Source organism: Pelophylax lessonae (genome assembly GCF_965119305.1).
Source record: "Pelophylax lessonae genome assembly, chromosome: 5".
NCBI lineage: Eukaryota > Metazoa > Chordata > Amphibia > Anura > Ranidae > Pelophylax > Pelophylax lessonae.
In genome coordinates this window covers 464,216,265-464,234,354 of record NC_138772.1, presented here as the reverse complement: position 1 = coordinate 464,234,354, position 18,090 = coordinate 464,216,265, and the positions used below count along the sequence as shown (strand labels likewise).

At 46.0% G+C, this 18,090-nt stretch overlaps 2 protein-coding genes across 2 annotated transcripts in view; one reads left to right on the top strand and one right to left on the bottom strand.

The window, feature by feature from the left end:
- Nucleotides 1-18,090, bottom strand: part of RALYL (RALY RNA binding protein like) — a 469,699-nt gene that overhangs the window by 390,467 nt on the left and 61,142 nt on the right. The window lies entirely within an intron of this gene.
- On the top strand, nucleotides 1,502-2,644 carry LOC309555640 (lamina-associated polypeptide 2-like; the record flags this gene model as incomplete). The annotated part of the gene is made up of 1 exon (XM_082257676.1): nucleotides 1,502-2,644. The coding sequence occupies one exon, from the start codon at nucleotides 1,502-1,504 to the stop codon at nucleotides 2,642-2,644; it is 1,143 nt and encodes a 380-aa protein (XP_082113802.1).

Sequence of the window (18,090 nt, the reverse complement as noted above, 5' to 3'; positions counted from 1 at the left end):
TCTTGGGGTAAGGCGCAGAGTTTCCTCATAGGAACGCATTCTGCCTGCAATGGAACAGTTTTATGATGATTTGACCGCAGGGTTTTGCAGGAGGACCCACTACCTTAAAGTAGTTTCTTTTCTCTTGTATTTTTTCCTTCCCCCTTTCCTGTCACAGATAGGTCATATCTTTGCTCTCCCCTTCCTATATTTTCTCTCATTTCCCTTTTCTACTAGGTTCATATAATGATAAGCCCCTTATATGTTTTATACCGTCCTTTTTAAATACCTGTTCTTTGGCTTGTTTGTCCCGCTCCGGGCTCCTGCCTCATCGGCGTACGGCGTTCTGGGGCTGTGTAGGGTGTGCAGCCTTCGGCCGCTCCGCTCCTCCCCTCCTTATCCTATTCGCTGGCGTTCCAGTGTGGGGAGGCGGGGATTCCGGCGGTCGGGTAGCTAGGGCGTGTGCGCATGCGCAGTACGATCGAAGCGCGGGCGGCCATCTTGGTTAAGGGAAACAGGTAGGGCTTTTGCCCACAGTTTCCCTTAACATTCCAATTAATGGAGGAGGAGGGATTTTGAGCTCCCGCCCTCCTCCTATTAGTATTAAAGGAATCATTAGCCTGGTAGTTATCCAGGCTGATGGTTCCTGCATTATTCTATGCAAAAAGCCCCAGGTAAGTTATTGCTCTCTGCAGGGCAATGAAGGATTTTATTTATATAAAAAAAAAAAAAAAAAAACTTTATTTATATGGTTAAAAAAAAAAAAAAAAAAAAAACTTTATTTATATAGTAAAAAAAAAAAAAAAAAAATTTTTTTCTTAAAATTGGTAAAAAAAAAAAAAAAAAAGAGGGGTGAGGGAACGGTGCGTATGATAGTATATGTGTGTTTACATGTATGTATGTATGTATGTATATATATATATATATATATATATATGTGTATATGTTTTTAAAAAAAAAAAAAAAAAAATGGGGGTATCGCTTTTCTTTACGTTTTTTCTTCCGTTTTTCCCCGGCCCCCTTTTATTGAAGACCCTATGCCCACCCTATTTCTAATCACCTTTTGTGCTCATCGTCTTGCCATCTTTTTGATCTATTCTACGTTTTTCTTTTTAGTCGGTCCTCCCGTAACGCCCTGCAATGAGCCACTCATCCCGTGCACAAGATCCTCACAATAGGTATAGGACCACCTTATCGTGAGTATGTTTAGGTACTAAAAAAAAGAGTGCATAATTGGCTGACAAGGGTACTTTATTTCAGCCCTACTCATTCTAGAAGATCAGGAAGATCTTCAGGACACCGCGAAGATGACAGCCCGGATCGCAGATCCCGCCATAGATCTTCAGAAAGATCAAGATCAAGGCAACGCTCGCCCTCTGCACCACCTCGCTCCTCCAAAAAATGTTGGGCCTGTGGAGCAATACCCTTGCCACGCAAGCTGGTTTGCAAAGACTGCTTCCGCGAGTATGCCTCCAATCGGGAAGCAGAAAATATCCAGGTGGTAGATATGCTCAAACAAACTATGAAGGACTCCCTCGCAGAGTTGACAACCCTGATTCCCGCGCAGACAGCCCCTTCTAGGGCATTAGCGCAAAGCACAGATCCTGATGCACCAGGTCCTTCAGGCCCCAACACCTCTCGGCCGTCCTCAGACCCACCGGCCAGAGACGATTCCGCGGATTCACTCTCAGAGGAGTCCTCAGACGAAGCAGATCCATCAGGCTTCAGTTATACCTTGGTGCAGCCATTCATCCAGGCAGTGAAGACAGCCATTGCCTGGGAAGACACAGAGGATCCCCCGGCAAAATCCAAGACTTACTTCCCCTTCCTTAAAAGGAAGCAGGTTTTTTTCCCACTAATGGGTGAGATCAGAGAGATTATAGAGGAAGAATGGAAGAAAACCGATAAGAAGTTTTCTCTGGGTCGCCTCAATAAACTTTACCCACTGGCCGAATCGGATGCACAATCCTTAAACTCTATGCCGGTAGTTGATGCAGCAGTAGCACGCCTTGCAAAGAATGTGACTCTTCCCATGGAGGATTCGACTTCCTTTAGGGATCCTCTAGACCGCAAAATCGATTTTGACCTAAAGAGAAGCTACTTGGCCTCAGGCGCTGCCTGTAAACCGGCCATTGCACTTACATCGGTGTCCAACGCCATCAGAGTCTGGACAGATAATGTGGAGACAGCCTTGCGTCAGGATGTTCCCCGAAAAGACATCATCAAGGCGCTTGAAGAACTCAAGATATCAGCAGACTTTGTCGGAGAAGCCGCAATCGATACAATCCGCTGTTCAGCAAGGTCAATGCTTCACGCAGTAATGGCGAAAAGGGCCCTTTGGTTAAAATCTTGGACGGCGGATCTATCATCCAAACAAAATTGGTGTAGGATACCCTTTGATGGAAAGGCTCTCTTTGGGAAGAGATTGGATGAAGCTATCTCCAGAGTCTCAGGAGGGAAGTCCGGATTACTCCCCCAGGACAGAAAACCCAAGAGATCCAGAGTGGTTTCTTCAAGATTTCGCCCATCAAGATACAGAGACTACAGGCAGCCAAGACAACAAGGGGAGAACAGAAGACCCTGGAGGGGCACGCAGGCCTCTTTTTTGGGGGCACGCAAAAATAAGTCCCTTACAGCTCCCCAAGAATCCACAAAGTCTTTTTGACGCCAGGGGTCTGCAGTCCCTCCCAGTCGGAGCAAGACTGCAACTTTTCTACCCGGTCTGGGCTGCCCGCTGCCAGGACCCTTGGGTCTTGTCCACGATCAAGTTAGGGCATCATTGGGAGTTCTCCCATTCACCACCTCAAGTCTTTCAGAAAACAAGAATCCCAGCTTCTCTGGAAAAAGCTTCGGCACTACTACAATTTCTGACAGAACTTCAGCTCCAGGGAGCAGTTGTTCCAGTCCCATCGGCAGAACACTATACAGGCTTCTATTCCCCGCTCTTTCTGGTCAGAAAAAAGACAGGAGGATGGAGACCTGTGATAGATCTCAAGAAGCTAAATCGTTATATAACACTCGAAAGCTTCAAGATGGAATCACTAAATACAATCATCCAGGTAATCCAGCCAGGAGACTGGATGATATCACTCGATCTCCAGGATGCCTATCTACACATTCCCATCCTTCCATCCTTCCAGAAGTTTCTGAGGTTTACAGTAGGGGGAATACATTTACAATTCAAGGCCCTTCCGTTCGGCCTCTGTACCTCACCTCGGGTATTTACCAAGGTTCTGATAGCTGTTATCGCCCCCCTCCGGGAGAGGGGTTTAAGAGTGTTCCATTATTTGGACGACATCCTTCTCCTTGCAGACAATCCAGTACAGCTAATGTCCCACAGGGAGATTCTTCTTCAGTCCCTGGAAGATTTCGGATGGCTGGTAAATCTGAAGAAGAGTCATCTTTCACCAACACAACAGATGGTTTATCTCGGGGCATTCTTCAATACTCGACAGGGAACGGTATCCTTACCTCCCGAGAAGAGAGACATTGTCATCCAGAGAATGTACAAGGTCATCGAAAGTACTCATCTGACGGCCTCCCAGTGCCTGAGCCTAGTGGGTACGATGTCATCTTGCATCCCCATGGTGCCATGGGCCCATTGGCATCTACGTTTCTTCCAAACAGGCTTCCTAGCGCAGTGGAAGAAGGAACATCTTTGCCAGAGGATCAAAATAACCTCAGTGATGCGCAGGAGCTTACACTGGTGGACAAAGAGGAAGAACCTCGAGAAGCCTCACTATCTAGGTTCGTTTTCATGGACCATTGTTACGTCAGACGCGAGCGGATACGGTTGGGGCGCCCATTGCGGAGATACAAATCTTCAAGGAAGATGGTCCTGTTCAACCAGGGGAATAGTATCCAATGTGCTGGAGTTAAGAGCGGCCTTCTTAGCCCTAACATCCTTAACACCACTCCTCCAAGGACACAGAGTTCTTCTCAGGATGGACAACAAAGCAGCAGTATCCTACCTACAGAAACAGGGGGGAACACGCAGCAGATCCCTCCTGTTGGAGGTCGAACCCATAATGCTCTGGGCGGAGAGGAACCTGATGGATCTGAGAGCGGTCTACCTTCCAGGCAAGCTCAACACCATAGCAGACTCCCTGTCCAGGAATTTTCTGGACAACAACGAATGGTGTCTCCATCCACACATTTTCCTGCAGATCTCCAACCTCTGGTTTCCCCCACAACTGGATATGTTCGCTACCCCGGAGAACTCAAGACTTCCCAGGTTTTTCTCTCGTCTCCCCCACCCTCAGGCGGAGGCGGTAGATGCCCTGACGTGCCCTTGGAACTTTTCCATGGCTTATGCCTTTCCTCCACGTCCGTTAATTCTGAAATTTCTCAGGAGACTCCTCAGAGAACCAGTTCAAATCTTAGCAGTTCTTCCGTTCTGGCCGAAGAGACCATGGTTCCCTCTGGCAGTACAACTCAGTCTGGGACCTCCTGTCAAGATTCCTCCCTTTCCAGATCTGCTCTCTCAGAGGGGTCTATGCCACCCGGACCCGCAGAGGCTGGACCTTCATGTGTGGAGGCTGAAAGGAGGAGGTTTCAGTCTTTAGGATGTACTCCCGGAGTCATTTCTACACTCTTGAAGGCTAAAAAACCCTCTACAAATGCAATCTATTCCAGGATTTGGAATAAATTTCTGCAATTTGCGACAGAACAAGAATTCAACCCGATCAGTCCCTCTTCCTCCAATTTACTATCCTTTCTTCAATCAGGATTGGATTTGGGGTTAGGTCTAAGCTCTCTAAAAGTACAGGTCGCAGCGATCTCAGCAGCAACCAATATAAGATGGGCATTAGATCCTTTGGTGATCACTTTCTTTAAAGGGGTACGAAGAATTCGCCCCCCCACTAGACACCCTTTTCCTCAGTGGGATCTTTCTTTAATTTTGGAAGCTCTATCCGGAACCCCCTTTGCCCCTGTGGAGCAAGCAACCTTGTGGAATGTGACTCTACAAACGGTATTTCTTGTAGCCATCACCTCTGGAAAACGAGTTTCTGAACTGCATGCCTTAGGGATAGGTGAAGAGCATATCACCTTTTTCCCTGATAGAGTTGAGCTTCGTCCATTACGAAGCTTCATCCCTAAGGTATCGTCCTCAAGCCATCTTCTTGAACCATGGGCACTACCTGTTCTGTTGGATCCAGAGTCAAACACGCATCATAACCTGGACATCTCCAGAGTTATTCGGGCCTACTTAGGAGCAACAGAATCTTTCAGATCTTCAGAAAGGTTGTTCATTGTTCCCTACGGAAAGAACAGAGGCAAGGAAGCTACCAGCAGGACTCTGTCATCTTGGATAATTAAGCTAATCCAAAAGGTCTACAAAATCAAGGGCTTGGATCCTCCTTCTCGAGTGAGGGCTCATTCTACCAGGGCAGTTTCAGCTTCTTGGGCGGCGAGGGCTAATGTGTCTTTGGAGACGGTTTGCAGGGCCGCCTCATGGTCTTCTCAACACACGTTCTTCAGACACTACCGTATCGACCCTGGGTCACTCACAACCGTTGAGTTTGGAAGAAGAGCAATTCAATCAGCAATGTCTTTTTCCAATTAAAAATTTACTTATTTGGCATTACCCACCCTTGTTATGCTAGTTATTTATCACAGGTATGCTGCCATGGAGGCACCAGGAAAATGGAAAATTGTATCATACTTACCGTAATTTTCCTTTCCTGGTGCCTATCCATGGCAGCATACGCTCCCTCCCTCGGTATTCTATATTACAGGAGAATGCTGGGAATAGGGGGCGTCTTTCTTTTATGCTATTCACTAGTCCTGAAGACGGAGTAGAGGCGGAGCTCTATCACAGGTATGCTGCCATGGATAGGCACCAGGAAAGGAAAATTACGGTAAGTATGATACAATTTTCCATTTTCCTGCTGCTCCTCTAATAGGCAGACAGAGCCAAAAATTAAACTCTCTCCCTAGCACCTACCTATGAGAGTGCTACATTGATAAACGCAGCTTTCATTAAAATAATGCCATTAAAACAATGATTCTGCCATAAAGGATTTTGTTCAAACACTTTCTGTAATGGAGTGCACGGCTTTCTCCCCCAATCACTCTAGAACATGTACAAGCCACCTTACTGACACAGGCATGACTTACCACTGTCAAGCTCAGAAAGAAGGTCTACAACAATGATGTGCAGTCAATGCTGTATTTTATTAAAATATAATTATTTTTTTGACACACAGTGCTTTAGCTAACAAAGGGGCCCCAGTTGTAAAGCCGTGGTATAGCCTCACAATAGCCATAGCTCTACTTAACCACTTAAGGACCAGGCCTATTTCTGACACATGTTGTTTACAAGTTAAAATCAGTATTTTTTGCTAGATAATTACCACCAAACATTATATATATATTTTTTTTAGCAAAGACTCTGGAGAAGAAAATGGCAGTCGTTGCAATTTTCAAACGCAATTTTTTTTAGAAAAAATAAATTTCACTGCATTTAAAAAAAACTAAACAGTAAAATTAGCCCAATTTGTTTGTATATTGTGAAAGATGATGTTACGCCGATTAAATAGTTACTTAACTTGTTACGGTTTAAGATTGCGCACACTCGTGGAATGGCTACAAACTATGGTACTTAAAAAATCTCCATTGGCAACGTTTTAAAACTTTTTAACAGTTACCAGTTTAGAGGTACAACGTAGGTCTTTTTTTATAATCATTGCTCTGGCGATCGCGGCAATACCTCACATGTGTGGTTTGAACACCGTTTTCATTTGTGGGCACAACTTAAGTATGCGTTTTTGTTCGTGCGCGAGCTCACGGCAACGGGGGTGCTTTAAAACATTTTCTTTCTTATTTTTTATATTTAATTTTTTATTTTTTAGCACTGTTTTAAAAAAAAAAAAGAAGAAAAATCTGATCACTTCTATTGCTGTCACAAGGAATGTAAACATCCCTCGTGGCAGTAATAGGCAGTGACAGGTACTCTTTATAGAGGGATCAGGGGTCTAAAAGTCCCCAGACCCCTCCACTGCACTTCAAAGTATTCAAATGCTGAAATTTTTGAATACTGACAGTTTTTTAAATTTGGCACTGTTAGCCAGGAGTAAACTGAAAGCGGCGTCATGACGTCGCTTCTGGGTTAATACTGTACATCTGAGACCCGATCAAAGCCGAATCCAGCTTTGTTTTGGACTCCAACCAGCCAGCAGATGTGCCGACTGGTTGCTTGGGGGAGGGGGGGGCATCCCCTGCCGCTCATGGGGATAAAGGCCGAGTGGCTTCCGAGCCACATCGGCTGTTATCTTCTGTAAGCCAACCGCCGGCTCTACAGAAGGGTACCGGGATGATGTCTGCAGCATCAGTTACTTTGTGAAGCACAAGCCTCTTAAAATAAACTGAAAACTTATTTTACCTCCCCCTATTGATCCAATTCCTCCTTCAGTTGTGTCTCACATGCTCCCCCACTATCTGCTACAGGAATCGGCGTACAGGTACGTCCTTTCACTTTATAGAGCCGACCTGCCGCAGTAAAACTACGGCGACTGGTCGGCAAGTGGTTAAAGAGGAACTCCAGTCTTTTTTTTTTTTTAAATGAACATCAGCAGTTACAAATACTGTAGCAGCTGACCTTTAAAGCGGTTGTAAACCACTGCACATTTTTTTTCTACCTGCAAGGCAAAGGCATAATGTGCTAGTATGCATTGCATACTAGCACAATATTTGAAAATTACCTGAAAACGAATCCTTCCAGCGATGCAATGCCATCACTGAAGACAGCTTCCCTCTTCCACCTCTCACTTCTGGGTTCGCAGACTTCGGCTCTGTGACTGGCTGGAGCCATGATAACATCACTCCCGTGCAAACCGCCACAGGGCTCTGAAGGAACAACAAGGGTGGCCGTTCCTTCAGAGGGCATGCTCCAGTAATGTCACTGGCTGCTTTTACAGTAAAAATCTCCTAAACGGTGTAGGTTTAGGAGATATTTACACTACCTATAGGTAAGCCTTACTATAGGCTTACCTATAGGTAAAATTTAAAGATGGAAGTTTACTTTCTCTTTAAGAAGCAGACACTCACCAGTCCAGGAGTCCAACTTTGTCTTCACCCAGACCGGTTCTTTGCTAGTCTTCAGTTCCCTGATGTTGCCATCTTGGCTATTAGATGGAGTCAGATGTGCCTTCCTACTGTTTCACAGCCAACTCCCCACTGCGCATGTGCGAGATCACGCTTGGTCCAAACAAACTACTGGGATTATTGGCATTGGTAAATACAGAACAGAAATGGGAATTCTTCAATATGATCGTATGCAAACTGTAGCAGAGCGTCCCAGAGATAGCCGGGAAAAGTCCTGTTTGGGGTTTATGCATCTCCCAGGCTCCTCTCATACACACTTAGGGATCTCTGATCCATGATCTAGTTCAGATCTTGGTCCTCTCCCCCAGGCCACTTTATGCTCACCTGAGAAGGACAGCCAGTGCTCTCGGCCAGGGAATCAGACAACTCCTGTCTGTGAGAGAAAGAGGTTGGTAAAAACGTACAGTCTGTATATGCAGAAGCAGGGCCGGACTGGCCTACCGGGATACCAGAAAATTTCCGGTGGGCCGCTGGCCCTGGGGCCGCTTTAAGATGCGGCCGCATTAAGCATTGGGGCCGCCCGGCCGCTGCAGCCCCGGCCCCCCGCTGCGGTCCAATCGGATACACTCTTTCCTATCCTATGTCAGCCGCTATGGGCGACATTACGTCAAATCCAGCAGGAGCAGCTGCGCAGCGGCCGTTGGATCATCTGACTGCAAGCAAGACGGTCACCGGGTCACGGCGCCGATCCCTCCCACACAGACAGACGCCAGCAGCAGCAGCAGCATGATCGCAGGTCCTGAGACTGACTGAAGGAGTGGAACGGAGCGGAGCAGAGCCTGAGACAGCCAGGCAAGAGTAAATAGGCTGGGGGTGACCTCGACCTCTTGCATTGGGGGGGATCAGCATATTAGGGCCCCTACTACAATGCTTACATACCCCCTCCCCCTAATACAATGCTGACCCGCCCCCCCTCATACAATGCTTATCTGCCATCCCCCCCTGGGGCCCCCTCCCCCTAATACAATGCTGACCCCCCCCAATTTAGGGGAAGGGGAGGGGGGAACAGCATTGCATTAGGGGGAGGCGGCCGGGGGGGGTCATCATTTTATTAGGGAGAGGGGGTTAGCATTGTTTTAGGAGAAGGGGGCTGTGGGGGAACAGCATTGTATTAGGGGGAGGGGACCAGGGGGGGGGTCAGCAGTGTGATAGGAGGAGGGGGGCGATCAGCATTGTATTAGGGGGGGTCAGCAGTATATTAGGGGGGTGGGAGGGGGATCAGCAGTGCATTAGGGGGAAGGGGCCGGGGAGAACAGCATTGTATTAGGGGGAGAGTGCCGGGGGCGGTCAGTGGGGAAGGGGGGCCAGCTGGGCTGTTCCTAGAGCCTGTGGCCTCCCAGCTGGGCTGTCCTTAATTCTGTATGAGTGGTAGGGAGCCAGAGAGCGCTAAATGTCCGTTGGTTAGGGGCGAAAATTAATTGCTTTGCTGACAACCCACGCTATGCCACTGGGGCTGGTATAATAATGTTATGGGGCTGGTATGAAATTATTTCCAGGGCTGGTTTTTATTCCCAGTCCGGCCCTGTGCAGAAGCTAACCAGCTGTAGGCTTGCTCAGTCTGGTAGTTATGGCCTGTATATTTTGTATAGTTAGTGCCGAGACACGGTTAGGTTTTTGTGTTGCTATTTTTGTTCCTGTTTGTTTTCTGAGACACTGTATAGCAATTGTATATAGACTTTTAAATATTACAAATAAACACCACACTGTTTTGTCACTACTTTTTTGGATTTGGTATCTGTGCCTGACAGACTTTTTATCCCAGGGAGCTTTGTACCTGCTACCTGTTCCCCAGCTTACAAAACACACTGTAAAATATATTCCCATGGGCAATACGTTTAAAAGGTTAAAAATAAAACCTATGTGGCTCACGGTCAAAGTTAAAAAAGCTATAAATAATAAGAAATGAGCTTTTAAAAAATAATAAAATGAAGGAACACTATTATCATTTAAGTGTTAGAAAGAATATAACAGAATATGTAAAAAATAAATCAAGGCCACAAAAATTAAAAATGAACAACAGATTGCAAAAGAGAAAAAAAGACAAACCCCCAAAAAATCTTCAAATACAGTGCCTTGAAAAAGTATCCATACACCTTGAAATTTTCCACATTTTGTCATGCTACAACAAAAAACGTAAATGTATTTTATTGGCATTTATGTGACAGACTAGTGATGGCGAACCTTGGCACCACAGATGTTTTGGAGCTACATTTCCCATGATGCTCAACTACACTGCAGAGTGTATGAGCATCAAGGGAAATGTAGTTCCAAAACATCTGGGATAGACCATCACTGTGATAGACCAACACAAAGTGGCACATAATTGTGAAGTGGAAGGAAAATAATAAATGGTTTTCAACATTTTTTAAAAATAAATATCTGAAAAGTGTGCCATGCATTTGTATTCAGCCCCCCTGAGTCAATACATCGTAGAATCCCCTTTTGCTGCAATTACAGCTGCAAGTCTTTTTGGGGATGTCTCTACCAGCTTTCTACATCTAGAGAGTGAACGTGAGTCAAATTGGATGGAGAGCTTGCCACAAATTCTCAATTGGATTTAGGTCTGGCTATCACTAGGTCATTCTAACACATGAATATGCTTTGATCTAAACCATTCCATTGTAGCTCTGGCTGTATATTTCGGGTCGCTGTCCTGCTGGAAGGTGAACCTTCGCTCAAGTCTTTTGCGGACTCTAACAGGTTTTCTTCTAAGATTACCCTGTATTTGGCTCCATCCATCTTCCCATCAACTCTAACCAGCTTCCCTGTGCCTACTGAAGAAAAGCATCCCCACGACATGATTCTGCCACCTCTGACCATTTGGGCACTGTCCGAGGGCCCGGAGCCAGTAGGGGTTCCCATGAGAGGCTCCTGGTACCTCCCTCCCAAGGAATCTGTGATGATTCTGGAGCCCAGTGCTGGAACAAGTTCCAGCACTGAGCTCCGATAACTGGCCCGACAGAGGCATACTAGCATGAGCACTCAGGACACCTTCCCTGCATCTCTTGCAGGGTGCCTGGGCTCCTCCCTCTGCAGCAGCCGACACTGACATCCCCCCCCCCCCCCCGAGCCTGCACAGCACACAGAGTTCACCAAGGATCCTCCATCCTGTACATAGTTTATGGATAGGGAAGGTGGACAGATAACAATGATGCACATATGGAGGAATGATGGGGGGAGGGGTAAGAGGACATGTGCTAGGGGGTTCTTTTGGAGGGGGGATGACTTGTGCTGGAAGGTGGGGTGGTGTGGGGGGATTTCAAATCTGACCCCCATACACTAGCACAAGTCCTCTCCCCTCCAAATGCACCTCCCAGCACATGTCCTCTTACGCCCCCCTCTTTCTACCCAAATCAAAGAGATGCAGATTGCCACACATCCCAGTGCCCCCTCTATCCTCATCCTAGGGCCCCCTCTCTGCTGTCATCCCAGGACCCCATCTCTGCTGTCACCCCAGGGCCCCCTCTCTGCTGTCATCCCAGGACCCCCTCTCTGCTCTCACCCCAGGAGTCCCTCTCTGCTCTCACCCCAGGACCCACTCTCTGCTGTCATCCCAGGACCCCCTCTCTGCTGTCATCCCAGGACCCCCTCCCTGCTCTCATTCCAGGACCCCCTCTCTGCTCTCATCCCAGGACCCCCTCTCTGCTCTCATCCCAGATCCCCCTCTCTGGCGTCATCCCAGGACCCCCTCTCTGCTGTCATCCCAGGACCAACTCTTTGCTGTAATCCCAGGACCCCCTTTCTGCTCTCATCCCAGGACCCCCTCTCTGCTGTCATCCTAGGGCCCCCCCCCTCTGCTGTCATCCCAGGGTCCCCTCTCTGCTTTTATTACAGGACCTCCTCTCTGCTCTCATCCCAGGACCCCTTCTCTGATCTCATCCCAGGGGTCTCTCTCTGTTGTCATCCCAGGACCCCTTCTCTGCTGTCATCCCAAGACCCCCTCCCTGCTGTCATCCCAAGACCCCCTCTCTGCTGTCATCTCAGGACCCTCTCTCTGCTGTCATCCTAGGGCCCCCTTTCTGCTCTCATCCCAGGGTCCCCTCTCTGCTCTCATCCCAGGGACCCCCCTCTCTGCTCTCATCCCAGGGTCCCCTCCCTGCTCTCATTACAGGACCTCCTCTTCTCTCATTACAGGACCCCCTCTCTGCTCTCATCCCAGGGCCCCCTCTCTGCTCTCATTCCAGGGGTCTCTCTCTGCTCTCATCCCAGGGTCCCCCTCTGTCCTTATCCCAGTACCCCCTCTCTTCTGTCATCCCAGGGCCCCCTCTCTGCTCCCATCTCAGGGCCCCCTCTCTGCTCTCATCCCAGGGGCCATTTTCTGTCCTTATATCAGGGGTCCCTCTCTGTCCTCATCCCAGGGGTCCCTCTCTGTCCTCATCCCAGGGGCCATTCTCTGTCCTCATCCCAGGGCCCCCTCTCTGCTCTCATCCCAGGGCCCCCTCTCTGTCCTCATCCCAGGGCCCCTCTCTGTCCTCATCCCAGGGCCCCCTCTATGTCCTCATCCCAGGGCCCCCTCTCTGCTCTCATCCCAGGGCCCCCTCTCTGCTCCCATCTCAGGGGTCCCTCTCTGTCCTATTTCCAGGGGTCCCTCTCTGTCCTTATCCCAGGGGCCATTCTCTGTCCTTATCTCAGGGGTCCCTCTCAGTCCTCATCCCAGGGGCCCCTCTCTGTCCACATCCCAGGGGCCATTCTCTGTTCTTATCTCAGGGGTCCCTCTCTGTCCTATTTCTAGGGGTCCCTCTCTTTCCTCATCCCAGGGGTCTAACTGTGATAGGGGGTTGAGGACAGCAATGACTTGTTTACATTCGCAGTTTGGGGGCAGTAAAACCTCATAATTCAGCCCTGTTTTTACTCACCCCCAACCACACCCCCTTTAACTGCGGAGGCCAGGGGTGTACACATGTTCCCCCTCAGCAGGAATTATAAGCCCTGTCACGCTTGGCAGGTGTAGTGCCTGCCAAACATGACCCATTCAAGTTAATGGGGCTGCTTTGCAAAGGCTGTGCAACCTTGTGCAGTACAGTGAAAAAAAAAAGAGTTAGAGCAGGCAATGAGGAGGCATTGTATTGCCTCTTCATTACCTGCTTCAACTGCTTGGATCACACACTAGCATGCTGCAACTGTGTGCATTTCAATGGTTGCAGGGTGTTTGCAGAGTGGGCTTAATTCACTTGAATGGGTCACGATCACCCACCGAAAGCAAAAGGGGGTTTAATTCCGGCCGCAGCATGTGTACATCCTCAGCTGCTGCCACTGCAGCTAAAGAGTGTAGGGACGAATGTTTGTAATGTGGGCAGTGCAATAAGTAGGTGGTGTTTTGTTTGGGTGTAGCTTGAATGTGGACACGGACACAGGGGGGTCCCATGATCTCCTATTGCCCGGAGACCCCATGGGTTGTCAGTCCGCCCCTGCATGGTGGGGATGGTGTATTCAGGGTGATGTGCAGTGTTGGTTTTCTGCCACACATAGCATTTGCTTTTAGGCCACAAAGTTAAATTTTGGTTTCATCTGACCAGAGCACCTTCTTCTACATGTGTGCTGTGTCCCCCCCAATGGCTTCTCGCAAACTGCAAACAGGACTTCTAATGGCTTTCTTTTAACAATGGCTTTCTTCTTGTCACTCTTCCATAATGGCCAGATTTATGGAGTGCATGACTAATACTTGTCCTGTGGACAGATTCTCCCACCTGAGCTGTGGATCTCTGCAGCTACTGCAGAATTACTATGGGCCTCTTGACTGCTTTTCTGATTACTGCTCTCCTTGCCCGCTGTTAGTTTAGGTGGACGGCAATATGTAGGTAGGTTTGCAGTTGTGCCATACTCTTTCCATTTTCATATGATGGATTGAGCAGTGTTCCATAAGATGTTGAAGCTTGGGATATTTTTTTATAACCTAACCTAGCTTTAAACTTATCCACAATTTTATCTTTCTGGTGTGTTCCTTCCTTCCTTCATTATGCTGTTTTCACTAAGGTTCTCTAACAAACCTCTGAGGGCTTCACAGAACAGGTGTATTCATACTGAGATGAAATTACACACAGGTGGACTCTATTTACTTATTAGGTGACTTATGAAGGCAATTGGTTCCACTAGATTTTAGTTAGAGGTATCAGAGTAAAGGTGGCTGAATACAATTGCACGCCAAGCTTTTCAGACATTTGTTTGTAAAATATTTTGAAATTCGATTATCATTTTCCTTTCACTTCACAATTATGTGCCACTTTGTGTTTGGTCTCTCACATAAAATCCCAAGAAAATACATTTAGTTTTTTGGGTGTACCATGACAAAATGTGGTCAATTTCAAGGAGTATGAATACTTTTTCAAGGCACTGTATATTAATGCAGGACTTTATACATAACATCTTGCTTCTTTCTGGAGGCTGCCATTTTTCTAAGCCCAGAGCCCCCAAACAGCAGTAAATCATAAAGTGGAACTAATCCCATTGCTTTAACGGTTTCAAAAAGCAGTTACATTCCTGAAATGCCTGAAATGCACAAAACACAGTCCATGGAAATAAGAAAATAACTCCTCATAGTGTAGTATTAAAATAACATTTATTAAAAACAACGTGTAGACTAACAATTAAAATTGTTGCATAGCCATGTCACTGACTACTTTGATATTGCTCTACCTCATCCTGAGTGAGAGCTTGTTTGTTTTGTTTATTTTGTATTTCTATGTATTTTGAAAAATCTCAATAAAAATTATTTGAAAAAAAAAAAAAATTGTTGCATAGCAAGTATTGGATATGACCAAGGGGTCACACATCAGCTGGATACTGTTGAATCCGAATTTCTGGTTTCGGCCGTAACCAGAAGTGAGGTCACCCAGCTTCTCTCGGCCCCTTGCGATGCTGAACACTTGAGAAAGTCAGTCATGTGTTCAGTGCCGCAACGCGTTGGGAGGAGCCAGGTGACGTCCCTTCCAGTTACAGCCAAAACCGGATTTTTAATTCAACAGTATCCAGTTGATGTGTGACCCCTTGGTCATATCCAATACATGCTATGCAACGATTTTAATTGTAAGTCTACACATTGTTTTTAATCAATGTTATTTTAATACTACAACATGAGGATTTATTTTCCAATTTCCATGTGCTGTGATTTGTGACAGAATATATCTTCTGGAGAACGCTCCAGCAGTTTAAAGCGTGCTACCTTTGGAATGGAGGTGAGCAGCCATTGCACATGGTGGTGGAGTGTATTTGTGTCTCTGGTACTTCCTTTGTGAAACACTTATTATTCCACTTACAAGAACTATATATATATGCTCACTGTTACTTTTCTGCACTTGACTTTCACAATATTATTTATTTTGGATTTGTTTCACATCAAATTTTTGTGAGCAAATATGCGTGGCAACTTGCGGTTCGCTTGCATTACCACTTGTTTGCATCTGCATGTTTCTGAGCGCATGGCAACCTGCAATAAAAAAAACGCACCCTTTACCTTTACCATGCATTTCAAAAACTCGCAGCAATGTGTGCCACGTCAATGTTACCATTTAGGCTGTTTACTCATTTACACATTTCCAAATGCACAGCAACCAGCAAAGAAAACTTGCTTTGTCTTGTGTTTAGAAAACAAATGGCAGCGCACGTCACGTTTGTGTTACCATTCAGTCACATCTGCACATTTACAAATGCACGGAAATCCACAAGAAAACACACGGTGTGCTTGTGTTACCATTCATTTGCATCTGTGTGTTTCCGAATGTACGGCAACCCACAAGAAAATGCACAATGTGAATGTCAAGTTCTGAGAGTGGAGAACCTTCTAATTGCATGAGTGGGTACAGAATCAAAGTTTGGAGGTGTTATAGAAGTTTAGGATTTAGTTTAGTTTAGGAAATTAACTTAAAGAGTGAAATAATGTGGACTTTGTAATTTGGAAATTTATGGACACTTTGCTAGTCAAGTAAGATCTTGTCATCTACTAATATTGGTATATATATTGCAATCAAATTTGTTATGTGTATGATTTCAGAAATGATATCTCGGAAGGTGAAGCAGGTTGAAGAAGGGATGAAGAATGTGAGTTAGATTGTATCAGGGTTCCTTTCAGGAACAAAGAGGAGATTGATAGGATATTGATCTCTTTGAATATGGATTTTATGCAGAAATTGATCAATTACATGTTGAAATGCTTTATGCTTTAAGGTTAGGGTTGGAAGACTTCTTTAAACCATGATATTATGTGTAACAGTGTGTAGAGGAAATGACTTAACACAAATGTACAGACTGATACAATGTCTGCAACTAATATTTAGCAATAGTTTGCAATAGGTTATAATTAGATTCTGGTAAGATGAGCACAGAGGGGGAGGTAATTTGAAGGGTTAAATGCACCCACCCATGGGAGGGGAATTATATCCTATCAAGAGATACCATAATTGAGTGCCACCTTTAATTGTCATGTAATATCCTGTACTGTGCATCATTGTATCCTGTAATCTGGTTTTGTATAAAATTATTGTATGCGGAAAACAAACTTTGAACATCATACCTACTTCCATTGTAAGTGTGTGTGGTGTTACCCGCATGGTTTCTGAACAAATTGAACAGAGGTAAGAGGTTAACCAGAGAATATAAGTATAAGGTTAGAGTGTTACAGGTACTAATAGGAAACTTAGCCTATTACCATGCCATGCCATGCTTTTCAAAAACATGCAGCAACGTGTATTGTGCTTATGTTACCAAATGTATGCTTTTCTGTGCACTTTGAAAATGCGCGGCAATCTGCAGTTTAGTTGCATTACTATTCTTTTGCATCTGTGCGTTTCTAAATGCCTAGCAAGCCACAAGAAAACATGCTTTGCCATGTGTTTGAAAATGCATAGCAATGTGCTACCATTTAGGCAGTGCAATGCTCCACAATGCTTGGAGCATGGAATTCCGCGCTGCTCTGCTTCCAGTGCCAACCGACAGAATCTGTCCCACTGGAAATGAGACAAAGCATTATCCACTGAGTTATCAACTCCTGGATTGTGCACAATTCCATGGACTGTACATTGGGAAACAGTTCCAGAATACCCAAGTTACGCATTAAAAAACCTCCCTCCATTCCACTGGACAAATTTTCAGCACTTCAACTACTCTGACAGTAGGTTCCATAACCAGCAGAGCCCGCCGGATCAGTGAACAGTTCTAGATCAAAATCACCTGCTCCTGCCAAAGAGAGCGACCATGGTAAGGAACCAGAAATAAATCCCACACTGGCAAGTCCTCACGCTGATCCTGCCCCAGCCGAATATAAGGATGTGGTGCTTTAATGCCAAGTGTAGCAGCTGTATAAAAAATCTCATGGGCATATCGCAACAAGCAAAATTAAACTTGCCCAAGAGAGATTGCAATGCACGAAGTTGACGTTTTTTGTTTTGCCTGGTGTCAGAAGCCATCCCCTTCAGATCTTCAAGTTTGTCCAAAGGCAAACAGCATTCCCTCACCACTGTGTCTATGACAATACCTAGAAACCAACTCAGTGGCCGGGCCCTCCGTCTTGTCAGGGGCCAATGGCACAACAAAAATTTCAAAAACATGTTGGACTATGACCAAAAGTAAGGCACAGATAGCACTTCCAGCAGGCCCTATGCACAAGAAATCATCTAAATAATGGATGACTAAATTCAATATCCCAAACTACCCATTACAAAAAGGCACTAAACATTTCAAACAATGAACGAGAAATGGTACAGCCTATTGGTAAACATCTATCAACAAAAATTCTGCCCTTGCCATTTGCACCCCAGCAGATGGCAACAACAAAGATGTACCGGCAATGCACAAAAGGCCGCCTTAATATTAGTCTTGGCCTACAACGAACCTTTCCATGACTACCAACCTTTACCATACCTATGACAATGCCATATCAAAAGAAGTATAGGACACTGTGCAAAGCTCCAAATCAATGGCATCATTCACTGAACCCCCTTTAGGATGCGACAACTAATAAGGCGTAACTTATTGTGTTCTTTTTTGAGGATAATAACCAAAGGGGAAATACTG